The sequence below is a fragment of the Oryx dammah genome, unplaced genomic scaffold (genome assembly GCF_014754425.2).
Source record: "Oryx dammah isolate SB20612 unplaced genomic scaffold, SCBI_Odam_1.1 HiC_scaffold_5, whole genome shotgun sequence".
NCBI lineage: Eukaryota > Metazoa > Chordata > Mammalia > Artiodactyla > Bovidae > Oryx > Oryx dammah.
Genome location: NW_024070189.1, coordinates 27,344,134 through 27,371,519, shown reverse-complemented (window position 1 = coordinate 27,371,519; position 27,386 = coordinate 27,344,134). Strand labels below are relative to the sequence as shown.

The 27,386-nt window shown below is 35.2% G+C and overlaps 1 protein-coding gene across 3 annotated transcripts in view; it reads left to right on the top strand.

Moving 5' to 3' along the window:
* Window positions 1–27,386, top strand: part of XRCC4 (X-ray repair cross complementing 4) — a 283,891-nt gene that overhangs the window by 104,770 nt on the left and 151,735 nt on the right. For all 3 annotated transcript variants that reach the window (XM_040239422.1, XM_040239423.1, XM_040239424.1), the window contains 3 exons: window positions 9,935–10,101; window positions 16,148–16,300; window positions 17,352–17,458. In XM_040239422.1, the coding sequence (XP_040095356.1) occupies window positions 9,935–10,101; window positions 16,148–16,300; window positions 17,352–17,458 (427 nt within the window). The remainder of the gene's footprint in view (window positions 1–9,934; window positions 10,102–16,147; window positions 16,301–17,351; window positions 17,459–27,386) is intronic.

Here is a 27,386-nt window from a genome sequence, read left to right as displayed (position 1 = left end):
TGGAATGCAAAAGTAGGAAGTCAAGAGATACCTGGAATAACAGGCAAGTTTGGCCTTGGAATACACAATGAAGCAAGGCAAAGGCTAACTGAGTTTTGCCAAAAGAACACACTGAGGGTCATAGCAAACACTCTCTTCCCACAACACAAGAAATGTCTCTACACATGAACATCACCAGATGGTCAGTACTGAAATCAGACTGATTGTATTCTTTGCAGCTGAAGATGGAGAAGCTCTATATAGTCAGCAAAAACAAAACCAGGAGATGACTGTGGTCTAGATCATGAATTCCTTATTGTAAAATTCAGATTTAAAATGAAGAAAGTAGGGAAAATGACTGGACCTTTCAAATATGACCTAAATTAAACCCCTTACTATTATACAGTGGAAGTGACAAATAGATTGAAGGGATTATATCTGATAGAGTACCTGAAGAACTAAGGATGGAGGTTCGTAACACTGTACAGGAGGCAGGGATCAAAATCATCCCTTCTTAAGAAGAAGAAATGCAAAAAGGCAAAATGGTTGTCTGAGGAGGCCTTACAAATAACTGAGAAAAGAAGAGAAACTAAAGGCAAAGGAGAAAGGGAAAGACATACCCAACTGAATGCAGAGTTCCCAAATAGCAAGGAGAGATAAGAAAGCCTTCCTCGGTGATCAATGCAAAAATAGAGGAAAACAGTAAAATGGGAAAGACTAGAGATCTTTTCTAGAAAATTAGAGATACCAAGGAAATATTTCATACAAAGATGCGCACAATAAAGGACAGACACAGTATGTACCAACATAAGATATTAAGAAGAGGTGGCAAGAATACACAGAAGAACTATACACAAAAGATCTTAATGATCCAGATAACCACAATAGTGTGGCCATTCACCTAGAGCCAGATGTGCTGGAAGCAGTCATGTGGGCCTTAGGAAGCATCACTACGAACAAAGCTAGTGGAGGTGATGGAATTCCTTGAGCTATTTCAAATGCTAAGAATGTTGCTGTTGACGTGCTGCACTCACTATGCCAGCAAATTTGGAAAACTCAGCAGTGGCCACAGGACTGGAAAAGGTCAGTTTTCATCCCAACTCCAAAGAAAGGCAATACCAAAGAATGCGCAAACTACCGCACACTTGCACTCATCTCACGCACTAGTAAAGTAATGCTCAAAATTCTTCAAGCCAGCTTTCAGCAATATGTGAACCATGAACTTCCAGATGTTCAAGCTGGTTTTAGAAAAAGCAGAGGAACCAGAGATCAAATTGCCAACATCCGTTGGATCATTGAAAAAGCAAGAGATTTCCAGAATAGCATCTACTTCTGTTTTATTGACTACCCCAAAGCCTTTGACTGTGAGGATCACAACAAACTGTGGAAAATTCTTAAAGAGATGGGAATACCAGACCACCTTACCTGCCTCCTGAGAAACCTCTATGCAGGTTAAGAGGTAACAGTTAGACCTGAACATGGAAAAATGAACTGGTTCCAAATTGGGAAAGGAGTACGTCAAAGCTGTGTATTGTCACCCTGCTTATTTAACTTATATGCAGAGTATATCATTTGAAATACCAGACTGGATGAAGGACAAGCTGGAATCAAGATTGTTGCAAGAAATATCGATAACTTCAGATATGCAGATGACAACACACTTAGGGCAGAAAGCAAAGAGGAACTAAAGAGCCTCTTGATGAAAGTGAAAGAAGAGAGTGAAAAAGCTTAAAGCTCAACATCAAAAAATGAAGATCACGGCATCCAGTCCCATCACTTCATGGCAATAGATGGGGAAACAATGGAAACAGTAACAGACCTATTTTCTTGGGCTCCAAAATCACTGCAGATGGTGACTGCAGCCATGAATTTAATAGGCGCTTACTCCTTGGAAGAAAAGCTATGACCAACCTACACAGCTTATTAAAAAGCAGAGACATTATTTAACCCACAAAGATCTGTCTAGTCAAAGCTATGATTTTTCCAGTAGACATGTATGGATGTGAGAGTTGGACCATAAAGAAAGCTGAGCACTGAAGAATTGATGCTTTTGAACTGTGGTGTTGGAGAAGATTCTTGAAAGTCCTTTGGACTGCAAGGAGATTAAACGAGTCAATCCTAAAGGAAATCATTCCTAAATATTCATTGGAGGGACTGATGCTGAAGCTGAAACTCCAATACTTTGGCCACCTGATGCAAAGAACCGACTCCTTGGAAAAGACCCTGATGCTGGGAAAGATTGAAGGCAGGAGGAGAAAGGGATGAGAGAGGATGAGATGGTTGGATGGCATCACCGACTCGATGGACATGAGTTTGAGCAAGCTCTGGGAGTTAGTGATGAACATGGAAGCCTGGCGTGCTGCAGTCTATGGGGTCGCAAAGAGTTGGACATGACTGAGTGACTGAAATGAATTGAACTGAAGAAAAAAGCAAGTAGATATTGTAATGGTATGTTAATTGTTTATAGAAGTCCTGACTTGAGAAAACGTATCACCTATTGATACACATTTGGCAATTTTTCAACTTATCTGTAATAACGGGAGCTGATATTGTGGATAACCATATAACTCTACAGAGAGAAAAGAGAATTAGATCAAGGGTCCTATCTAAGAAATATTACCAGTTATGCTGTAAATGAAAGACAGAGAAGCATACTATGAAGATATGATTAGATAAGTGTTATGAGATTTAGTCGAGTGCCAGGAGATCCAAGGTACTGTTTCTTTTTCAGAACCTAATATCAAACTTAAAGTAACAGGTAAATAATAGGCAGCCCCTGACATCTACCTCCCCTGCTACCCCCAATCCAATTTACTGTTGCTAAAGCCTTTCATGCTAAGTAGCTTCAGTCATGTCTGACTCTTTGTAGCCCTATGGACTGTAGCCCACCGGGCTCCTCTGTCCATGGGGATTCTCTAGGCAAGAATACTGGAGTGCGTTGCCATGCCCTTCTCCAGGGGGTCTTCCCAACCCAGAGTTCGATCCTGTGCGTCTTATGTGTCCTGTATCCGCAAGCAGATTCTTTACCACTAGTGTCACCTGTTGATTCTAACTCCATGTATAGTGTATTTTTCATTGTTTATTATAACTCCTAATTAGTCTAAGATAAATCTGCTTTTTACTATATTTTCCATGAACCAAAAGGTTCACCATCTCTATTTCAAGGACATAATGGAATAAACATTTGTAGTCATTTAAAGTAACAGTAACTTCTGAAATTCTCTTATTGCGAAGACATTTGGGCTTTTCATTTCATTTCTCTGATTCCTACTAATGGATTTTGTAATTATGAATACCAAATAATTCTTAGATGATACTTAATATATTACAGCATACAGCATACCCTTAAAATGCTAATAATTTGTAGATCTATACTAGAACTCAGTGTATTTTTTTTTATTTTTGGCTTATTGCATTCTGATTGTAAGGACATACAGGGTCTACACATCTGAAGCCCTGCATATGCAAGTCTTACTTGATCATATAATCATCTTAAGATATTTAAACATTTTAAATAAGCTTTAAGAAATGTGAGCAAGAAAATAATTGGAAAGTTGAGATTAATAGTCTCATAATAAAGTTCTCTTATCTGTTTAGAAAGTCCTATCAGCATTCTTTTCTCAGTTCCAGCTACTGTGGAAGATAAATATGCCCAGTTGTCAACCTAGGTATGTCACTGGTTTAGAATATTCATTTGTAATATTTTAAATTTAAATCTATAATGTTTCAAGCAGGTCACAAAACCAAAGAGTTAATGGTTCAAACATCTTAGTAAAAATTACTTAGTAAAAAATATTATTCTTGATTAAAAATACCATTGATGATTAATGTAACTAGTCCAAAATAAGACAGTTTAGTTTCCTTTTTACTATGTAACTTGACTTGTTCCCTTTATTACTAGAATTTTGCAACTGTGTATTATAACAACTGTATATTTACAGCTATATGTTCTTCTATAATATAAAAATATCCTGTATTACAAACAATAATGAATTGGGTTTGCTTTTTAGTGTGCATATATCTAGACACAGCTAAACTTTTTAAACATGTTAATAAATTAAAAGCACAAACTGAAAAAGAGGAATTTCATCTGTTTGCCTAGGAATCATCTCAAGATATCTTTATTCCTCCTTTTCCTTTAGGTTTACATCTTGGTTCCCAAGACAGTAACAGAGATTAATTCTGCAAGGTTATTTAGACTACTTTGATAATGTATCAATCTCTTTAGTTGATATATTCTAAGCAGAGTTCAGCTTACACCTTGAGAATACTCCTGTCCCCAGAAACATTTGGAGTGACAATAAACAATTTCCCTGAAATTAGTGTTTATTTTGTATATTTTACTGATTATATATATTCTCTTTTATCTGTGTAGCCATTCCAAAGAACCTGAAAACAGTACATATACATTCTTATATTTTTCAAAAAACAAATCTTTTTAGGTTTTATTAAACCTATGTATTATCACAGTATCAAGAGCTATTACACAGTCTTTTAACCACGCCCTTTTGCTGAAATTATACTATTCAATAAAATTAAAACTGTTATCTCTTAAATATATTCAAGATTTCTTAATTTGTATTTAGAGTATCACTGTCCCAATTATTTTACCTGAAATATTATAATTTTATTCACTTATTAATAAATATCATAGCAGTTTTAAAAAATTTAAGTCTTTTATTGAGCAGTATATGTCCAGAGCTCTATAAGACACTGTGGAAGTTAAGGAAGACATATCAGATATGGTCTCTGATCTCAAAGAACTAAAAATTTAAAGGAAAACACTGCATTTCTGAAGCAACAAGAGAGATACACAGAGGATGAAACTGAGTGAAAAATTGTGTGAGACAAATCTGAATTATTAAGAGTAGAGAAGCTAATACAGGCTAAAGTAGATAAAGAGAATTTGATCTGGGCTTTGAAGTGATGGGTAAAAGGGTATGGCATTTAATCTTGCATTTAAAGATGTCCAGAATAAAACATCAGCTAAAGAAAATGGATATGTTTTCTGAAATTGTGAATTTTTAATGCAAATCAGATGGAAAATGCTTTGTTTGTGTTGCTTGCTAAAATAAATGACAGAGTCAACTAGTGCAACCTAATATGATTACCAGTATTCAAAAAATTAATTGTTTTGAACTTTTTTGACAAAGAAAAATAAAAGCATACCTTAAAATCATAGATTATAGTCTGAGTAAGGTTCTTAGTATAGATCTGTGTACAGAAAATTCACCATAAGGTCTTAAGAACTAACTACAAAAAAAATTTATTTTTGCCCATGCCTCTAAAGAAGAGACATGTTTTCAAAATGTCTTTAATTGTGGTTTCTGACTCTGGTTTTACTATTTGAAGTCTTAATTTTATATTGCAGATTATTTTGAAATTACAGAACTAATAAAGAACAGCTGTGTTAATAGCCTTACATGTCCAACAAAAAACGAAAGTAAAGGACTTTAAAATCGACACAACCATCCAATGTTACTTTTGTGGGAATTTGCTAACACTTTTTTAAAGTTTCCACTTTTTATTTGAAGGATGGTATAAAGATGGGTTGGATGTAGAGTTAGAGCACAGAAATATTTTATGCTTCTCAATTCATTAGGCCTGATTTGAGGACCTCTAATAAGTCCAGTGCAATTGGGCATGTGGTCCATTAACATCTGTAATAAGGTGGACAGGCAGGAACAGAGGTAGTGAGAGTGAAAGGGTGTTTCCTGCCTTGGTTCTGAACTATGTGAATACAGGTAGGATGGTCCAGACGACTCATTTTCTCATACATTCCAGAATTTTTCTACAAAATAAGCGGAATATTTCAAGTAAAATATTTTTCTTGGATTGAGTTTTAAATACTTCTTGATTATTTTCATTGTTTCAAATAACAGATGTTCACACCTGTTAAAGGACCCAAAACTAATGAATATAATTATAAAAATAGACACTGAAAAATGCTTGCTTGCTCTTAAGAAGAAATGACATTTTAAGCTTGTTCTACACTGAGTAGCCAAGAAAAAAAACTGAAGAATTCTCTTTTGGAATTTTGAATATAAGCATTTGAATGATATTTTGAAAGAAGTTGTTTGTTATTAGTGATTTAAAACTGTTACCTTTATCTTTTGCCATCTAAAATAGGTTAGGGGGTTGTGACCTGTCCATTTGTATTTTACTTCATTCAGAATCAAAATGTGAGCCTGAATTTAACACTCAATGGATAATGATGCATTATCCATTGACATTGTTGCAACTTCCAAGTGATAAAAAATTCTTTCCTTTCCAAATGTCCATCTTAGTCAAAGCTGCCGGACAATTGTGAAAATGTAAGAATATAAAATCATGGTTTTGTTTTATGTTTTACTGATAATCTATTGTCTAAAAATAAAATATGCTTCATTTTTCTTCTGTATTGACTCAAACAAGTAATATTCTATATCTGATCTTTATCTTATGTGTGTTTGTTTGCATAAGAGAAGCTTTAAAGGTTAAATACTCAAATTTACTTTCAATTATTATATAATTTGCATAGATAAAACTTTCCTATTTAAACTTAAATACTTGTTAAATGGACTCATTATATGTACTTCAAAGCAAGAGTTTTTGGCCATTTGATTTTAAGTTTATGAGAAATAAATCAGATGTGACAAATAGTCTGAGATAATTTCAAACTTCTTGTAAGTTTTCCAAGTGTTTTTTGGGTAAAGGTTTAATAATATGCTATTTAAAAATGATAATTTAATAATAATTTTACTGTTAAAATTAGAATTCAGCTTAAATTTATAATTTAAAAATTATAATTTTACTATTCTAATTAGAGTTAAGCTCAAATTGCTGAATTTAGGTTTTACATATATGTATATACACAACTGTATGTACTCATTGAAATAAAGCACAATTTTTCTTAGTCTGTTTCCATTCTTTTGAGAAACAGAGAGAGGTGAGATAAAACAAATTAAAGCATTTTAAAACAAATGAGCAGACATTATGACCTGCTTAGATTTCAAAAACAAAATACATAAATAATACAAAATTTCTTTGTGGCTAAACCAGTGCTCTTCAGTCCTTGTATAACATTTGTGCCCATAATACATTTTTATTATGTGCCCATGAAGATGAAAGAGGAGAGTGAAAAAGTTGACTTAAAACTCAACATTCAGAAAACTAAGCTCATGACATCTGATCCTATCACTCCATGGCAAATAGATGGGGAAACACTGGAAACTGAGATACTTTATTTTGGGGGCCTCCAAAAATCACTACAGATGCTGACTGGAGCCATGAAATTAAAAGATGATTGCTCCTTGGAAGAAAAGCTATGACCAAACTAGGCAGCATATTAAAAAGCAGAGACATTATTTTGCCAACAAAAGTCTGTCTAGTCAAAGCTATGGTTTTTCCAGTAGTCATGTATGGATGTAAGAGTTGGACTATAAAGAAAGCTGAGTGCCGAAGAATTGATGCTTTTGAGCTGTGCTGTTGGAGAAGACTCTTGGGAGTCCCTTGGCCTGCAAGGAGATCCAACTAGTCCATCCTAAAGGAAATCAGTCCTGAGTGTTCATTGGAAGGACTGATGTTGAAGCTGAAACTCCAATACTTTGGCCACCTGATGTGAAGAACTGACTCCCTGGAAAAGACCCTGATGCTGGGAAAGACTGAAGGCTGGAGGAGAAGGGGATGAGAGAGGATGAGATGGTTGGATGGCATCACCGACTCGATAGACATGAGTTTGAGTAAGCTCCAGGAGTTGGTGATGGACAGGGAAGCCTGGTGTGTTACAGTCCATGGGTTCGCAAAGAGTTGGACACGACTGAGTAACTGAACTGAACTAATACAAGAATATAAAAATCCTTTGATTTCCTTTATATTTTAAGCAAGTATATGTAAATATTTTTCAACATCTAGAAATTCTCAGCATTTAAATCTTTTTACCGAGTTTCTATGATATTAAGTAAAACATCTATCCGTGGTTTTGATCTGAAAATTTAAAAGTAAATTGGTAAAACGTTAATTCATCCAGAAAAGTTTACTCTGTGGGGTTAAATAACTATTTTATAAAATATCACTCAGATTGCAAACACTGGAGTTTTACTTTAGGACTTTTGGTTTTATTTGTAGATTGACATGATTAGTCTCAGAATTATCAGTCATTATTAAGTATTTCTTAATCTATATATAACATATTTATAGGAATGCTCCTTCACAAACAAGATACTTTAGAAATATTCCTATCAGTGAATGCCATAATAGAAACTACTTATCCAGGAGGCTAAATAACAACACACACACACACACACAAATTCTGTACTCTCAATATTGCCACCTACTCAGTGCCTTTAGAGTCTCTGTTTAGAATCATGTGTAGATTCTGAAGCTAGTTCTTCCTCTTACTTGCTGTTTGTTTAGCATACTCACTTATGTCAGCAAATAGTTTAACAGGATAACGTAGTGGGATCTTGATTTTATTCCTTTGATATGTTAGATAACCACTCTGAACTTCAGTTAAAATGGATATAATAATAGTTCCATTTTGGTGATGATTAAATGAGTTTATATTTGTGCTATGCTTGAGTTATATTTCAACTATAAGATATGATAGCTATATAATTTTGTCATTTAAAATCTTATTTTAGTTATAATAATTCTAATAAGTAAGGATAATTATGTGCTGTGTGCTTAGTTGCTCAGTCATATCCAACTCACTACAACCCCATGGACTATAGCCCACCAGGCTCCTCTGTCCATGAATATACTCTAAGCAAGAATACTTGAGTGGGTTGTCATGCTCTTCTCTGGTGATCTTGCCCCCAGGGATTGAACCCAGGTCTCCCGCATTGCAGGCAGATTCTTTACCATCTGAGCCACCAGGGAAGCCCAAGGATAATTATAGTCATTATTATTAAATCATTGTGTTTTAGTATCTTTATCTACCAAAACGAGGAGAGCCTGTGCCTCTTTTAGAATTCCTTAACAATAATAAAGATGTATTCAACTATTTTATTTTGTAGTGACCTCTAGTAGAAGATTTAAGATATTTTTATATCTTACCTCTACACAAAAGTACTTGTTTGACATATGACATTATCATTTATAATTTATAGTAATAAATTATTGGTTTTTGACAGAGAAGTAATTACTGTTCCCAGGTTTATAAATTTAAAACCCTATATTTCTCTCAGATATTACAAAATTTTTGCTCTTTCTTCAGAGATAGCTTTTCCGATCAGTATTAACAGAAACTGAAGTTTAGAATCTTCATGTGTGGGACTTCCCTGGTGGTCCAGTGGCTAAGACTCTGTGCTTGCATAGCAGGAGGCATGGTTTCCATTCCTTGTCAGGGAACTAAGATCCTGTAGGCATGCCGTGCAGTGTGGCCCCCCCAAAAAGAGTTTTCATGTGAAATTTATTTTATTATTCTGAGTATGAAAGTGAAAGTAGAGTCGCTCAGTCGTGTCTGACTCTGCGACATCATGGACTGTAGCCTACAGCGTTCCTCCGTCTGTGGGATTTTCCAGGCAAGAGTACTAGAGTGGGTTGCCATTTCCTTCTCCAGGAGATCTTCCCAACCCAGGGATAGAACCTGGGTCTCCTGCATTGTAGGCAGATGCTTTACCATCTGAGCCACCAGGGAAGATGTGTAGTGATTTAAAATATGTACTAGACCAGTAGAAACAGATGGTAGCATGTTTTTATGGTATTTATGTTGTTTTCATTTCTGCTAAAATGTGAGAGAGTGACTTATCACTTAATTTTTTTTCTTAGGTTTATGTTGATTTATATGATAAACTTTAGTAAGAAAGTAGGAGGTTGCTCAGTAGTTTTGTTCACTGTATTTATATCTGGTAAATGCACTATATTTAAATCTTACACCTTTTTTTCCCTCTCAGAATAAAATATATATATTTAAAACTGGGCCACTCAATCTTGATTTTCTCCCAAAACTAATCATGTTTTCTTTTGATCCTAGTTCAGGCTTGGTTCCTTCAACCTAGAGAAAATTGCAAGCCCAGCTGAGGTCATTAGAAAACTTATTTGTCACTGCCTGGACACCATTGCAGAAAGCCAAGCCAAAAATGAGCACCTGCAGAAAGAAAATGAAAGGCTTCTGAGAGATTGGAATGATGTTCAAGGACGGTGTGTACATAATGTGCTTGTATCTTAAGAACACTAAGCTCTTTATATTATTGTAGCTCTAAGTTAATGATTTATACACTTATACTATATGTAGACTATCATATATTTAAAACAAAATGTGTCATTGATTATACCTCTGCTTAATGTGATTAAACTAAATTATTGGTCGTTATTGTACAATATAGGAGAACAGCAACACTTTTAGGTCATTAGTATTTGGTGGCACCAGAAAACTAATAACAGTAAGAAGTAATTGGACAGTGGGGATCAGAACCCATTAATAGAAAGCAAAGTTTAGGAAGTTTGATATTTATAAGGATTAAAGTGAAAGTGAAGTCACTCAGTCATGTCTGACTCTTCGCGACCCCGTGGACTGTAGCCCACTAGGCTCCTCCTTCCATGGGATTCTCCAGACAAGAATACTGGAGTGGGTTGCCATTTCCTTCTCCAGGGGATCTTCCCCACCCAGGGATCAAACCTGGGTCTCCTGCATTGCAGGCAGACACTTTAACCTCTGAGATTAATAATGAATAAAAAAGAGAAATGAAATATAAATAAGCATAGTTGATTCTTTATTTGAAATCTTTTTATGAATGACATCTATTTCAGGTGAAGTATGTTTTGGCTCCTGAGAGAAACTTAGTTTTTGCATATTGATTGAAAGTTCATATTCTCAGCATTTTAAAAAGCAGTAGTTGTTACTGCTGGATAAGACATTTGGAAGGCTTTATTTTCCTGGTTTTGCCTCTTTAAACAATGAAGAAGAAAGTGACCTATCTTCTCAGTTATGCAGTTTTCTCAATTATATCATGATCTAGGCTGGTCCAGGGAATAGCTGTATTACTCTATTATGTAAAAGATATTTGAAAGAAATGTATGTTGTGAATATTTAAATCTCTACAGACATATTAATATAATATGCATGTATTTGTTAGCATATACATTGTAACATATGAAAGAATTGTGCAAAATATATAAAATAGTAATAATGCTTATTATTATATCTAGTATATAAATATTTTTTATCTTTTATTCAATCCATAAACATAAGAACATTTGAACATTTATCAAATTAGGGTCTTTTTAGGGTGTCACTAATATTGTTCTATATGTGCATCAGTAAGTATATGGGGAAGTGTATGAAAAATATGAAGGGTTTTTATCAATATATCTATGTATAAATGAGGTTTACTAGAAGAAATAATTTCTATACATTCATTTATATTTATTAATTAATGTAAGGCATGAACCTAACATCTGTCACCTAAAACTTGGTTATATTTGACTCTCATTTTTATATTAATAAAGTATCTTATTTTCTTTTAGTTCTGAATTAATTTTTATCTCCAACTCTATAGTTAGACCAAATCAAAATTACGTAAATGTAAAGAAACCATACAGAAAAATATGTTATTATTTCTTTTTAACTTTCTCTTTGAAATTCATGTTGCTGTGAACTAATATAAAATGTTCTAGAAAGCATGTTTTGGGACTTATACCAGTACTCTGGATGTATTTTTCTATTTTATATTCAAAATAAATCAAATGAAAGGAGATGTACTCCAGTTGTGATAAGCCATTATTTTAAAAACTCAAAATACCCTCAGGATGATAGGAAATTTGATCCACAAATTGCCCACAAAAATGCAGACTGGGTACTTGGTACTTGAGCAAATTGCTTTAAAATGTCTGCCAGAGGTTGAAAGAGGTATTATCTCATCAGTATTCAACACCACTGCCATAGGAGGGAAATCAGCAGGGAACAAAGATGAGACAGTAGAGACAAATACACCCTGTGCTGTAAGACAGTGAGTGAGGGTACATATAATATGTGTCGCACCGATACTCAATTTGCTATTTCTGAATTATCCAGAAAATTCTCTTGTGTTATTGTAACAAAAAGTTACCTATTTGATCAAACACACAGCCATGTAGCTTGTCACCAGTCTTATGCTCCATCTATTCTTTTTCTTTTTTTTCTGAATACTGGATCACATATCTTTTTCAGAAATTGAAGATGTGTGTTCTTGGAATGGCCCTCCAAACAGAGGAAACAAAATCTACTCCAGAGAATTCTAGGTTCTGGATGAATTCCAGATGTCCAAATTTGGTTTTCTTTCGTATCACACAGAAAGTGGCTGTTTTAAAGAGTTGTAAATACACCTTGGTCACAGCCAAACTGTATTTCCTGAACTGTTCCCCGTCCAGAGCCTTAGTTCACTGGGAAATGAGTGAAGGATTTACAACTACTGCTTCCATAAGGCAGTAGTACTGGTCAAGAGTCTTCAGAGAGATTAGAAATAGGACACGGACATTCTGAGTTAGGTATCTATCCACATAGAAAATAGAGTTGAGGCCCTCTCTTTAGGCCTAGTCACAGTTCATTTTCCTGGGCTGCTCCTGATTAGTCTTATATCAGTGTCCATTCATGATTCAATCATTTCTTTATCAGATTTTTTTTCCAGACTACATGTGCCTGGAGAGCAAGGAGGGCACACAAAATAGTTGCTGAGAATTCACTTAGAAGCTATGGTAGATAGGTCTGAAATATATTTAATAGAGAATAGGATATTATATGAGCAAAAAGCATATCATGGGAAATGTTTATGTTGTGTTAAGAGGAGAAGTGTGAATTACCAAAAATGTGGATGGTATCTCATTTTTTTGTAAAATACATCTTTAGATAAAGAATATCTAGAAGGAGAAAATTAAATGATACTAGTGTGTTTCTGTGTGGATCACAATAAACTGTGGAAAATTCTGAAAGAGATGGGAATACCAGACCACCTGTATGGTTTCTCAGGCAGGTCAGGAAGCAACAGTTAGAACTGGACATGGAAAAACAAACTGGTTCCAAAAAGGAAAAGGAGTACGTCAAGGCTGTATATTGTCACCGTGCTTATTTAACTTATATACAGAGTACATCATGAGAAAAGCTGGGCTGGATGAAGCACAAGCTGGAATCAAGATTGCTAGGAGAAATATCAATAATCTCAGATATGCAGATGACACCACCCTTATGGCAGAAAGTGAAGAAGAACTAAAAAGCCTCCTGATGAAAGTGAAAGAGGAGCGTGAAAAAGTTGGCTTAAAGCTCAACATTCAGAAAACTAAAATCATGGTATCCGGTCCCATCACTTCATGGGAAATAGATGGTGAAACAGTGGAAACAGTGGCTGACTTTATTTTTCTGGGCTCCAAAATCAGTGCAGATGGTGACTGCAGCCATGAAATTAAAAGACGCTTACTCCTTGGAAGAAAAGTTATGACCAACCTAGACAGCATATTAAAAAGCAGAGACATCACTTTGTCAACAAATGTCTGTTTAGTCAAGGCTATGGTTTTTCCAGTAGTCATGTATGGATGTGAGAGTTGGACTGTGAAGAAAGCTGAGCGCCGAAGAATTGCTGCTTTTGAACTGTGGTGTGGAGAAGACTCTTGAGAGTCCCTTGGGTGGCAAGGAGATCCAGCCAGTCCATCCTAAAGGAGATCAGTCCTGAGTGTTCATTGGAAGGACTGATGTTGAAGCTGAAACTCCAATACTTTGGCCACCTGATGCAAAGAACTAACTCATTGGAAAAGACCCTGATGCTGGGAAAGACTGAGGGCAGGAGGAAAAGGGGACGACAGAGGATGAGATGGTTGGATGGCATCACCGATACAATGGACATGGGTTTAGATGGAGTCTGGGAGTTGGTGATGGACCGGGAGGCCTGGTGTGCTGCGGTTCATGGGGTCACAAAGAGTCAGACATGATGGAGCAACTGAACTGACTGAACTGAAATATGTGTCTGGAACTGTGCATTAAATTTTCTTACTTCTTGAGAGTATTTTCTGCATATATTTTTGTATTTAAATGTATCATTATAATCAGAGCCAAATCTAAAGCTATTTCCATTTGGGATGATGGGGGAAAATGAATATGGTTTGAGTAAGGAATGAGGAATTGCAATAAGAGTGAAAAGGATGAGCTTTAACATGTATACTTTCAACATATATTTGCTGTTATTTTTTATTTGCTATTTAATAATTGCAATCGTAGCTCCATTTTAAACAAGTGATATTACTGTATTCACTTACTTTTGTATAATTTATATGAAAGAGAAAGCATTAGAATTATTGTATGTAAATCCTTAGGTCATTAGCTATATTAATTTCACTGGTTTTTCTTAGTTTCAAATAACAATTCTCAAGTTCCGTGTTAGTGAATAGGTCTTTTGTTTGTACTCAAACATCAAGTTAGAAACTCTCTAGCTTTATTCTGAGTTATAGTTATTAAACCTATAATTGGAGGCAGTTTTCAGCAGATTGAATTGGGTTGACACTCATGGGATCATTAGAATAGAAGAGACCTTGAAAGCTCTTCTCTGCCTTCAAGCTAGGATAACATTATAGCCAGATGAATTCAGTCTGATATTTAAAGACTCAAGAGATATCTTCAACTCTTGTTGGTCATCCATTGCATTATTTAAGAACAGTCACAGGCAGAAAATTCTTCCTTCCATCTATTGGTAATCTGGGTCCTTCATGGTATACTTGAAGGCCATTTCCTCTTGTTCTGTCATCAGAAAGGATGAGGAACAGCTGTTTACTGTCTTCTTTAGTACTTAAAGGCTTATTAAATCTCTACCACTGCTTTCTTTTCCATTTCTTTTTAGCATTCTTTGTCTTCTGAACTCTATGCAGATATTCTTTTGCTGAACAACCCTGACCTGGGTATAAACTGGGTCAGAGCTGAAAATACAAGGATTACTGCACTAAGTACCACATGTTAACATTTGTGTATCATTTTATTTTGGGTTATCATTTAATCTGTATTATTTGAGGTGGTGTTTTCTAGGAAATCGCCTTGTTTCTGCTCTCATTATTGTTGTGTTTTTGACATTTATTCTTAAATTCCTTGTTTTCCCATCCAGAAATATTTTGTTTTGAATATTCAGTGTTTTTTGTATTTAGCTTTTACCCTTTTAGTTTTTTTTTTTAACTGGAGGATAATTATTTTACTATGTTGTGTTGGTTTCTGTTGACAACAAGCAGCTGTGTGTATATACAATATATACATATATCCCTTCCCTAGTTAGCCTCTCTCCCACCCCACCCTCCAGTCCAACCCCTCTGGTTATCACAGAGCACAGAGCTGAGTTACTTTCCTTCAAGAAGTCCTCAACTACTTTTAAATGAATATATTGCATGAAATAATTTATGTTTTAGTCTTTAAAATAGAGGTTTATTCATTGTCTGTGTGTAGGCACATATCAAGTATATTCAATTTCTGCTAGTCTGCCTTCTTTATATATATATGAGGGATTAAAGTTAGTACTGTCTCTTATTAGCTCATTTGAATATTATAGAAAAAATTATAAATGATAAAGAATTTAATGTTTTGTCCTATATACCTAAATTTAAAGTATATAGTGTTTTACATATCTCCTTGGAAATTTCAAGTTGGATGCTTTCATTTATTTTATAAGTACATACATTTAAGTGTGTATGTGTTTGCTGGATTATAAGATGCAACTTGGTATATGATGTTCTTGCTATGGAGCAGTTCATAATCTATTTTGGGAGAACAGATTAGGTAAATCATTTAATCCCAAAATAAGATCATGGTTGCTATTACAGTAATATTAACAAAGTACCAGAAACAGGCTATAGTTACCCTTGTTTCAAATTTCTCTCACAAATATGTTCTTTTGGAAATAAGCCAAAGATGTGAATAAGTTATTACATTTAGGCATTTAGGTGTTTTAAAAGCTTTTTTGCTATGAATTTTCAATTTTGATCCTTTTCTCAATGTGTAAACTACAAATGCTAATGAACAGTAAGTTCTAATTATTTGTTTACCAATATAAAACTTTAAATCAGTGAAAACACTTTAAAGTGATTTTTAAAGTTGGAATTGTTTATTTTTAATTAATTTTTACTTAAAATGATTTTAACTATATTTTTCTTGAAAAAAAATTTTAAATCATCTTCAGTATTAGATTGAATAATGCTAAGAAAACCCCACACCATGTATTAATTGGTTTTTTAATTTACATTTTAGGTTTGAAAAATGTGTGAGTGCTAAGGAAGCTGTAGAGACTGATCTTTATAAACGGTTCATTCTGGTGCTGAATGAGAAGAAAGCAAAGATCAGAAGCTTACATAAATTGTTAAATGAAGTTCAAGAACTGGAAAAGAACATCGAACATAAGATGTATTTTTGATCTTTCTGTTTTGGGGTGGCAGAAGCATACATTTTAGTGGAATTTCTCCCCAAACTTAATGAAAGTTAGATGCAAACTTTTTAGTGACATATCATAGCCTGGGGTTGGATGCTGTGGTTGTTAGTTACAGTGGGCTGGAGAATACACAACATAATCTCTCCATTATCTGCCCAACAGTCACACCTACACTTAAATCATAAAACTGCCATGAGACTGCTAAATAATAGTAGTTTAATTCTTTGGCATCACTAAGGAATATATCAATTAAAAACTTTCATCTTCTGCAGATCCACAGAGGTTGGGCACACATTTGTAATCCTGATCTAAGTAGTTGTTAATTTTAGGATCAAATGGCTCTGAGCATGAATATGTACTTGATTTTTAAGGGAGAATCATAGGTGACTTATGGCTGATATGGCTTGAACAATTATAATTACTTTAGGCATTAACTGATATAGGTTTGGGTCTATTATTCCTGAATCTGAGAGAAAGCACAAATTTACTAATGGCATAATATAAAGAATATAACATTTAGTATCAGATGATCCTAGTTCAAGTGTTGATCTGGTACTGATATCTAATGATACTTGGCTTTGTCCTTTAAACTCTCTGTGCCTCACTTGACTATCTTCATAATAAGAGTAAAGGTAGCCATCTCAGAATCTGGGGAAGACCAAATGAGTTCTGCTCAAAGGCAGAACTACTTTGAAATCAGTAAAGTACTGACCACTCTGTGACACACGGAAGATAATTTAGGAGAGTAGTATTGTGATTTGACAGATGAATAATAAATGATAATAAACTGATTCAAGAATTAATTACAGTGAGCACTAAACACCATTTACATTAGGTAAAACACACTTGTTCTTAAGAGAGTTAACAAATGGTCTTTAAAGCGCATTCTTAATTACACAATTTGAATACATATTTGTTAATTATAATGTTTTTCCAAGGATATTTTCTATAAATACTTACTGGTGAATTTGAGACCTGGCCAAGAATTAACCAATAATTTATAATCCCACCTTCCTCTCTTTCTAGGGAAACTCCAACATGTTCTGAAATGACTACTGACAGAAATGCAATCTATGATGAAAGTACTGATGAGGACAGTGAAATCCCATCTAATCCTGCTGTGTTAACTCCAGGTAAAGTAAATATATATATTTCTTTTGATGAATACCTCACTTGGGCTTATATCTTATTATGGTAACAAACCATAAAGAAAATTGTTCCAAAAATAATTTTTTCTACAAACATTTTTCAGGGTTTTTACTCTAAAACCACAGCTCCTTAATGTTAAAAATTAATATTCATTATAAAATGCAGCAACTCACTGGCAACAACAAAACAAACAAGCATGTACACACATATACATACACACGTGTATGCCAAGGTATAAAGTTTATTAAGCATAGATGGGTAAGTGGTAAGCAAGATACGACTGCATGCTAAACATCTCCAGCTGAAAGCTGGCTGCCTTTAACATTTGAGATCTTACCAGGCTAGAGCTACGTGAAGGAGCAGGGTGATCTAGAATGGTTTAGATTATCCTGAGATTAAGTCCTCTCACTATTCAGACGAGATCGGGCACTTTCAGGGTGGTATGGCTGTTGATTTCTCTTACTATTCAGAAAAGTGCTAGAATAGTGGGAGGTGGGTTAAGAAAAAAGATGAGAAATGGCAGTTTAAAGTACTTAAGCCTTACTTAATCCAACAGACCAGCAGCTTTTTAAACGCATGGATTATTTTTCTAGAGTTTTACAGATTTCCTAGAGACAGGATCCCTTGAACTCATCTTATACATACAAGGTTCTGGTATAAATGTTCTGATTCATTTATTTAACAAATATATTTTTGAGTGTTTATTATATACTGAGAACGTTTCTATGCAGTAAGGGTGCAAAACACAGAAAGTTCCTCTTTCATGGAGTTTAAATTCTAGACAGGGAAACAGATAAGAACAAGGTAAATAAATTTAAGTTTGTTGGGTAGTGATAAATGCTGAAGAGAAAAATAAACCAGGGAAGGATAACAAAAGATGTCAGGGAGGAAATAACAATGAGGGTTGTGATTTTAGCTAAGGCACCAGAAAAGGCCTTGGTAAAAAGGTAATAAGTCTACCTGTGGGAAGAACATGCCAGGCAGAAAAAGCAGTTAAGTACAGAGGCCTTGATGTGTGAGTTTACCTGATGTGTTCAAGCAATAGCATGGAGAGCAGTATGCATAAAGTGAAAAGATAAAGATAGGAAGGATTAGGAGATGAGGGAGGCCAGATTGTGTATAGGGTCTTACAGGTCATTGTAAGGATTTCAGTTTGCACTCTGAGTGATAGTGAAAACTGTTGCAGAGTTTTAAACAGTCAAGTGACATGATCTGACTTGTTTTAATAGGATTAATCTGTTGTGTTGAGAATACGGTCCTCACTATAGGAGGATCAATATGGAAGAAGATATAACAGACAGAAAGCTAGTTTAACAATGAGTGAAGGATTAGAGGGGCTTAGACCTGAGTGAAAGCAGTGAAGGTGATAAACAAAGGGAAGATTCTAGAAATGTTTAGAGGCAGCAAGATTTGCTGAAAAAGTGAATTAGAAGGGAAAGCCAGCAATGATGATAAGCTTTTTGGAATGAAGTACTGAAGACAAGCAATTGAGGAAACTACCAATTTGGGAGAGATTGTAAGAGGAAGGTCTGCACCTCAATTTCAGAAACATTAATTCTGAGATATTCAGCAGGGAGCTGGACATAAAAATTTGTACTTTGAGGGAGGGCTCCCTGCTGACATATAAGTGAAAATGGTATTTAGAGCTTGCTGAGATCTCAAGGGAGTTAGAGAAGACAAAAGATCAGTGGTTCAAGAATGCCATACAAACACACTTGAGTGTACAGAGGTGGGAAAGGTGAGGAGACCAACAAAGTAGAATGAGGGGGCCACAAATATTATAGGTGTGGTATCTTGGAAGCCAAGTCAAGAAAGTATTTCAAGGAGGAGACAGTAATTCAGTTCAGTTCAGTTCAGTTGCTCAGTCATGTCCAACTCTTTGCGACCCCATGAATCGCAGCACACCAGGCCTCCCTGTCCATCATGAACTCCTGGAGTTCACTCAGACTCACGTCCATCGAGTCAGTGAAACCATCCAGCCATCTCATCCTCTGTTGTCCCCTTCTCCTCCTGCCCCCAATCCCTCCCAGCATCAGTCTTTTCCAATGAATCAACTCTTCGCATGAGGTGGCCAAAGTACTAGGGTTTCAGCTTCAGCATCATTCCTTCCAAAGAAATCCCAGGGCTGATCTCCTTCAGAATGGACTGGTTGGATCTCCTTGCAGTCCAAGGGACTCTCAAGAGTCTTCTCCAACACCACAGTTCAAAAGCATCAATTCTTCAGCACTCAGCCTCTTCACAGTCCAACTCTCACATCCATACATGACCACTGGAAAAACTATAGCCTTGACTAGACGGACCTTGGTCGGCAAAGTAATGTCTCTGCTTTTGAATATGCTATCTAGGTTGGTCATAACTTTCCTTCCAAGGAGTAAGCGTCTTTTAATTTCATGGCGGCAGTCACCACCTGCAGTGATTTTGGAGCCCCCAAAAATAAAGTCTGACACTGTTTCCACTGTTTCCCCATCTATTTCCCATGAAGTGATGGGACCAGATGCCATGATCTTCGTTTGACAGTGATTAGCTGAGTTAAATGCTTCAAACTGAGCAAGGATGATGAGGATTGAGCACTGACTGCCATATTTAGCAACACAGATGTTATTAGGGATCTTAATAAAAACATTTTCAGTGGACTGGTGGGAAATAGAAGAGAATAGGAGATTCAAAAGGAATGAGAAGAGAGAATTGGAGAGGAGATAGCAAGTATCAGCAATACTTTTAACAAGTTTTACCATTAAAAAAAAGGAAAGATCCAGGTCAGTAGCTGAAGAGGGGGGTGAGATCAAGAGGGTATTTTTTTTTCTTAGATGAGAGAAATAATGTCATGTTTGAATACTGATGGGGTAAGAAAGGATAGAGGAGGAAAAAGTGTCTAGGCAGTAGACAGAAGTAAGAAATGCTGGAATATTGTCTCTAAGTAGATGAGATGGGATCAGATACACAAATGGCAGGATTTATTTAGCTGGGAGCTTGGTTGCTTCTCCCAGTGACAGGGAAGAAGGTAGAATAAATGGATAAAGACAAAGAAAAAGTGTCTACTTGTATTCATGGAAGTATACTGGTGTTGATTAATTTAGTTGATTAATTTAAATTAGATCACACAATCACACACAAATTCTCATTTTCACATGAGAGTAAAATTTCTTTTAATTTGGAGGCCGTGCTTGGTTTACATTAGTGGCCCATTTAAAATGAAATCTCTGTTTTAAAAATAATCAAATGTAATTGAAAGTTCCAAGGAAAGAGAATCAATACTCTTTCCATTTGAACATTCTGAACTTCTATTAAACACAATGGCCTTTGATTTTGTTCTCTATTCAAAGTATCTCACAAACCTTTGATGTAGATGAAAATTATTTTTGAAGAGAAAATATACAGTTAAATATGGGTATATGAGAATAGGGTCCTTTATGTGTTCAGTCTCTTTTAAGCAAACCTTTAAGCTATAATTGTACTATTTTAAATTTGGCAAAATTTCTCCTCTTCAAAAATGTTTAGATCATTGCTTATTTTTTGTATATTTTACATTATTTTTTCTTTAACTCATATCTAGTTCACTACATATTTGACCATAGGTCCCTGATTCTCTCTCTCTCTCTTTTTTTTTTTTGCATTTAACTTGCTTTTGACAAGTTTTAATTAAGAGCATTTTTATTAGAAATTTTAACTGTTCTTTTCTCTCTGCTTCTTTAAGAAGTATTCATGAAACCAAAGTTTACTTTAAAGAAAAGTGAATCTTAGATAGAAAGTGCTTGATATGTCATTAAGCACTAGACTAAACAGATATGAGGAGAAACATTTTATATGTTAAATAATAAAATCAACCTCATATTATATCAGATTTCCATAAACTATTCTTCTTTGGTGACAAAATATATTCTTAGTCTATGGGATTTTCTTTTATCTAGCTTAGTCCTTTGGCTTTTTATATATTATTATTGAGTACTGGGGGAGAGCAGTGAGAATTTCTTCCTTAACTAATTCTGCCATCTTGACAATAATTTCTTAGAGTATAAGTAAATCAGTTCAATTCAGTTCAGTCGCTCAGTCATGCCCGACTCTGTGACCCCATGAATTGCAACATGCCAGGCCTCCCTGTCCGTCACCAACTCCCGGAGTTTACTCAAACTCACATCCATTGAGTCAGTGATGCCATCCAGCCATCTCATCCTCGGTCGTCCCCTTCTCCTCCTGCCCCCAATCCCTCCCAGCATCAGAATCTTTCCCAATGAGTCAACTCTTTGCATGAGTTGGCCAAAGTACTGGAGTTTCAGCTTCAGCATCATTCCCTCCAAAGAACACCCAGGACTGATCTACATGAATTTATTTTAGATATTGCAGGTTCATGTATGCTTTCTATACTATAAAAACAAGAGGAAAACAAATCAATGGAATTTAATACATTTATCTTTCAGAAAACCATTTCTTTCAATGGCTAAATGTGTAACTTGATAATAGTTTTTATTATGTAATATATTTTCATCATTAATTATTAAAATCACCAGATTTCCTCATGAGTTGTTTACATTATTACCTCATTCCTACAGAGGTTTAGTGAGACCAGAATCATTTAATGATTCCACAACATTGATTCAAGTAAAATATTTCTTTATGTGTATACTCAGAAGTAAGGTAGGAGTGTCATAGTTTGTAGGAAACTGATAGGTAACATTTTTATGAATAAGCAATCAGTTTTATTACATTTTTCCTCCAACATTTTTAAATTTTCCTCATTGTTAGGATTGTTGAGGAAATAACTAGTGACAAGTAGTCCAATCTAATAAATGACATCATGTTTATATGTACTATGCCACATTTAAAGGTTTAAGAAAGGCCTTTAAAGTGTTCATCAACAATTTATTAACTAACAGGAGATCTCTGAAGTATTCTGAAATTTGAACATCACAGTTGATACCACCCCATGACTACATTTTATATTTTTCTGTAGTAAAATTTGCTTTCTCTATGTTCTAATTTCCAAAATTTCTAGAGAGCAGTGGTTTTATAGACTTTATTATTTCCTACACTGTGACTGCATACTAAGTCCTAGGGTTTGTAGGTATTTCACTTTATTTCAGATTAAGATTATGATAGATAAGCTAGGTGCTATGTTCCCTATTTATAACTCAGTTCTTGGATTACAAAGGAGGATAAGTCAGGGTGTGGCATTAAGACTCCTGGTTAGTCTGGATATTTCCTACCTCCAGAATTGTTTCTGTTTTTTAATTCAGTGGAAACATACTGGGTTATTATAGGTATTATTAAACAATCTTCTCTACAGGAAACCCTCTTTCTTTAGTTACCACTCAAGGTAACACCTGATGTCCATTGCTGTGGAGAAACTTCAAGTTGAATTAGGTCCAGTGAATAACAGAATCTCACCAAAATATCCAATGATATAAGCATAATTGATATAGCATCTTAGTGACAAAACATTACTAAGCAACAGTTTTTCCAAGTGGCCTTTTAATTACCCCACCAATATCTGATCTAACCTAAGAAATAATTTAGAGTTATGCAGATTTTTATATTGTTTCCTAATCATTTTATACTATATTAAAAGTAGAATAATGTGAAAACAGTTTTTAAATGTATATGAATGTTCTAAGAATTTTAAAAATTATCATAAAGCATTTATTAGTCTTAACATAATTCAAATTGTGTGTGAATATTTAGTGGAAAAAATTGGATTTATTTTATAGAAATAGGATCTTTAAGTATTTTGAAAACATTGTTAACTGGCTCCTACTTAACCACCACAAATGAATTATTTTAATGTCTCATTAATTATGTTTAATATAACTTAAAATTTATTTTATTGGATAGTCAATATTTTTAAATTATAATTATTTCTAATAAAATTTAACAAATTTCTTACATTTAGAGAATAGTTAAATCAACCTTACTAAAAATACAAATAAGAAATATACTTATTCTAGAATGTTTTTGCTTGCTACACTTTGTATTAAAGGTCCACAACCATGAAAATAAGCTTTCTTACCACTTTCTCTATAATTATTAGCCTGAGATTTAGCACATTAGTTTAGTTAGTCTTCGTTCGTATCCAACAGGAAGGTCCCTGTATAACTGCTATCAGTAATTCAGGCTTTTGCTTAGTTGGTGGGCTTCCTGAAAGGAAGTGTGATTATAGAATGGCCTTTTTGAAAATAAATGAATGGCTATGTCAAACAGTTGATGAATACTGATATAGTAGCTTTTAAAAATAGAACAGAATCCAAAATTTCCAACTATCAAAGAGCTCGTTGCTTTGAACACTGAATGTCCACTCACAGAAGGGATAACAACATGTCCTGCCAAAGAGATTACTCAGAATTCAGCTTTAGAATCGTAGATTATGCCCTTAATATTCTCCAGCTTGTTTATCATAGACACATTTGTTTCTAAACTCTAAATAAAAAGCTTGATTTAGAAGAACCTATCACAAAACTGGAAAATCAATTTGAGTGTATTTCCTAGCAATCATGGGCTCTTATTCATAAATAACCTTGTGGAAGAATGATGACATAATTTGAGGAATCTAGATCTAATATAGTTATAGATCTTCTATTATTAATACAAGCCCATCATTTGTCAGAAGAGAGAAGCCTAGAAAGGTTGAGTATATTACTGTTGGTCACACAGGAGAAAATAATGAGAAAGTGTTTGCCCTCTGTAATGATTGATTGCCTACCTTTGCACATTTCTTTTTGAGATATTATAAAAACCCTGGGGTATGTGCTAGCACTAAGGAAATTGTCATTGATGCAATACAATAATGATAACATGTTTTTCTTCTAAAGAGAAGAGAAATCCTATTTCAGTGTAAATTTCCCATAGAGATAGTCAGTATTATTAAATAAGGAAGACTTTATGACATAAACCTTTTGGAGAAAATTCCAGAATGTACATATTTTTATTGAGATCATCCTTTGTATATATATTTTTTAATAGAGATACAGTTGACATGTGACCTTGTGTAAAGTACACAATGTGTAGATTTGGTACATTTATAATTACAATGTGACTATCACTGAAGCATTAGATAATACCTCTATCATATGACATATCTAAATATCTTTTTCTTTTTCTGGTAAGAACAATTAAAATTAGTCCCATCGAAACTTTGAAGTTTTTAATTCAGTATTATTGACCCTATTATTATGCTGTACATTAGATCTCCAAGACTTACTGATCTCCTAATTCTAAGTTTGTACCCTCAAGCAATATTTCCCCAATTTCCAACCCCCATCACCTAGTAGCTGTCATTCTATTCTGTTTTATGAGTTTGGGTGTTTTAGATTCCATATATAGGTACAATCATACAGTGTTTCTCTTTTTCTGTCTGACTTACCTCACTCACTGTGTATTTTAATTGCTTTAGACTTTGACTTAGTATATTATTTATTTGAGAATTCTCAAATGTACCAAAGGTTTTTAGCAAATATGATAACTTCTCTGTATCCCACTATTAAAATGTACCTTTGATATAACTTCCTAGTGATAGCTTATGGTGAAGGGCGTCAGATTCATGATCTCTGAAGAGGAGAATTTCACTTTGGGACCAAAGACACGGCTTCAGTCACTCGGAGTTTTGTGTGGCATTTTTATTAATGGAAAGGGATGGAGAAAGCTTCTGATATGGACATCAGAGGGGTATAGAGAGCCCCATCTGATAGTCTAATCAAGTCGTTATGTACTTTTTCAATTAGTTACTGATGATAGAAAGGTCTTACCAGACCCACTCCCACAACATACATATCCTTGAGCAAGATGAGTTGTTTTTTTGTGTGTGTAATCATTAGCTCTTGGCTTAAAGAAAGTTCAATTCAGTTCAGATCAACTGCCCAGTCATGTCCAACTCTTTGCGACCCCATAGACTGCGGCACGCCAAGCCTCCTTGTCCATCACCAACTCCCAGAGTCCACCAAAACCCACATCCATTGAGTCAGTGATGTCATCCAACCATCTCATCCTCTATCGACCCCTTTTCCTCCTGCCCTCAATCTTTCCCAGCATCAGGGTCTTTTCAAATGAGTCAGTTCTTCACATCAGGTGGCCAAATTATTGGAGTTTCAGCTTCAACATCAGTCCTTCCAATGAAAATTCAAGACTGATCTCCCTTAGGATGGACTGGTTGGATCTCCTTGCAGTCCAAAGGACACTCAAGAGTCTTCTCCAACACCACAGTACAAAAGCATCAATTCTTCAGCGCTTGCCTTCTTCACAGTCCAACTGTCACAACCATACATGACTACTGGAAAAACCGTAGCCTTGACTAGATGGACCTTTGTTGGCAAAGTAATGTCTCTGCTTTTGAATATGCTATCTAGGTTGGTCATAACTTTCCTTCCAAGGAGTAAGCGTCTTTTAATTTAATGGCTGCAGTCACCATCTGTAGTGATTTTGGAGCCCAGAAAAATAAAGTCAGCCACTGTTTCCACTGTTTATCTGTCTATTTGCCATAAAGTGATGGGACCAGATGCCATGATCTAAGTTTTCTGAATGTTGAGCTTAAAGCCATCAAGAGGCTCTTTAGTTCTTCACTTTCTGCCATAAGGGTGGTGTCATCTGCATATCTGCGGTTATTGATATTTCTCCTGACAATCTTGATTCCAGCTTGTGCTTCATCCAGCCTGGCATTTCACATGATGTCCTCTGCATAGAAGTTAAATAAGCAGGATGACAATATACAGCCTTGATGTACTCCTTTTCCTATTTGGAGCCAGTCTGTTGTTCCATGTCCAGTTGTAACTGTTGCTTCCTGACCTGCATACAGATTTCTCAAGAGGCAGGCCAAGTGGTCTGGTATTCCCATCTCTTTCAGAATTTTCCACAGTTTATTGTGATCCACACAGTCAAAGGTTTTGGCATAGTCAATAAAGCAGAAACAGATGTTTTTCTGGAACTCTCTTGCTTTTTCCATGACCCAGCGGATGTTGGCATTTGATTTCTGGTTCCTCTGCCTTTTCTAAAACTGTCTTGAACATCTGGAAGTTCACGGTTCACATATTGTTGAAGCCTGGCCCAGAGAATTTTGAGCATTACTTTGCTAGCTTGTGAGATGAGTGCAATTGTGCAGTAGTTTGAGCATTCTTTGGCATTGCCTTTCTTTGGGATTGGAATAGAAACCAAACTTTTCCAATCCTGTGGCCACTGCTGAGTCTTCCAAATTTGCTGGCATATTGAGTGCAGCACTTTCACAGCATCATCTTTCAGGATTTGAAATAGCTCAACTGGAATTCCATCACCTCCACTAGCTTTGTTCATAGTGATGCTTCCTAAGGCCCTCCTGACTTCATATTCCAGGATGTCTAGCTCTAGGAACTCTAGGTGAGTGATCACCATCTTGATTATCTGGGTTGTAAAGATCTTTTTGGTATAGTTTTTCTGTATATTCTTGCCACCTGTTCTTAATATCTTCTGCTTCTATCAGGCCCATTCCATTTCTGTCCTTTATCGTGCCTGTCTTTGTGTGAAATGTTCCCTTGGTATCTCTAATTTTCTTGAGAGATCTCTAGTCTTTCCCATTCTGTTGTTTTCCTCTATTACTTTGCATTGATCACCTAGGAAGGCTTGCTTATCTCTCCTTGTGATTATTTGGAACTCTGCATTCAAATGGGTATAGCTTTGCTTTTCACTTCTCTTCTTTTCACAGCTATTTGTAAGGCCTCCTCAGGCAGCCATTTTGCTTTATGTATTTCTTTTTCTTGGGAATGGTCTTGCTCCGTCTCCTGTACAATGTCATGAACCTCCGTCCATAGTTCTTCAGGCACTCTATCAGATCTAGTCCCTTGAATCTATTTCTCACTTCCACTGTATAATCATCAGGGATTTGATTTAGGTTATACCTAAATGGCCTAGTGGTTTTCCCTACTTTCTTCAATTTAAGTCTGAATTTGGCATGTTGTCCAT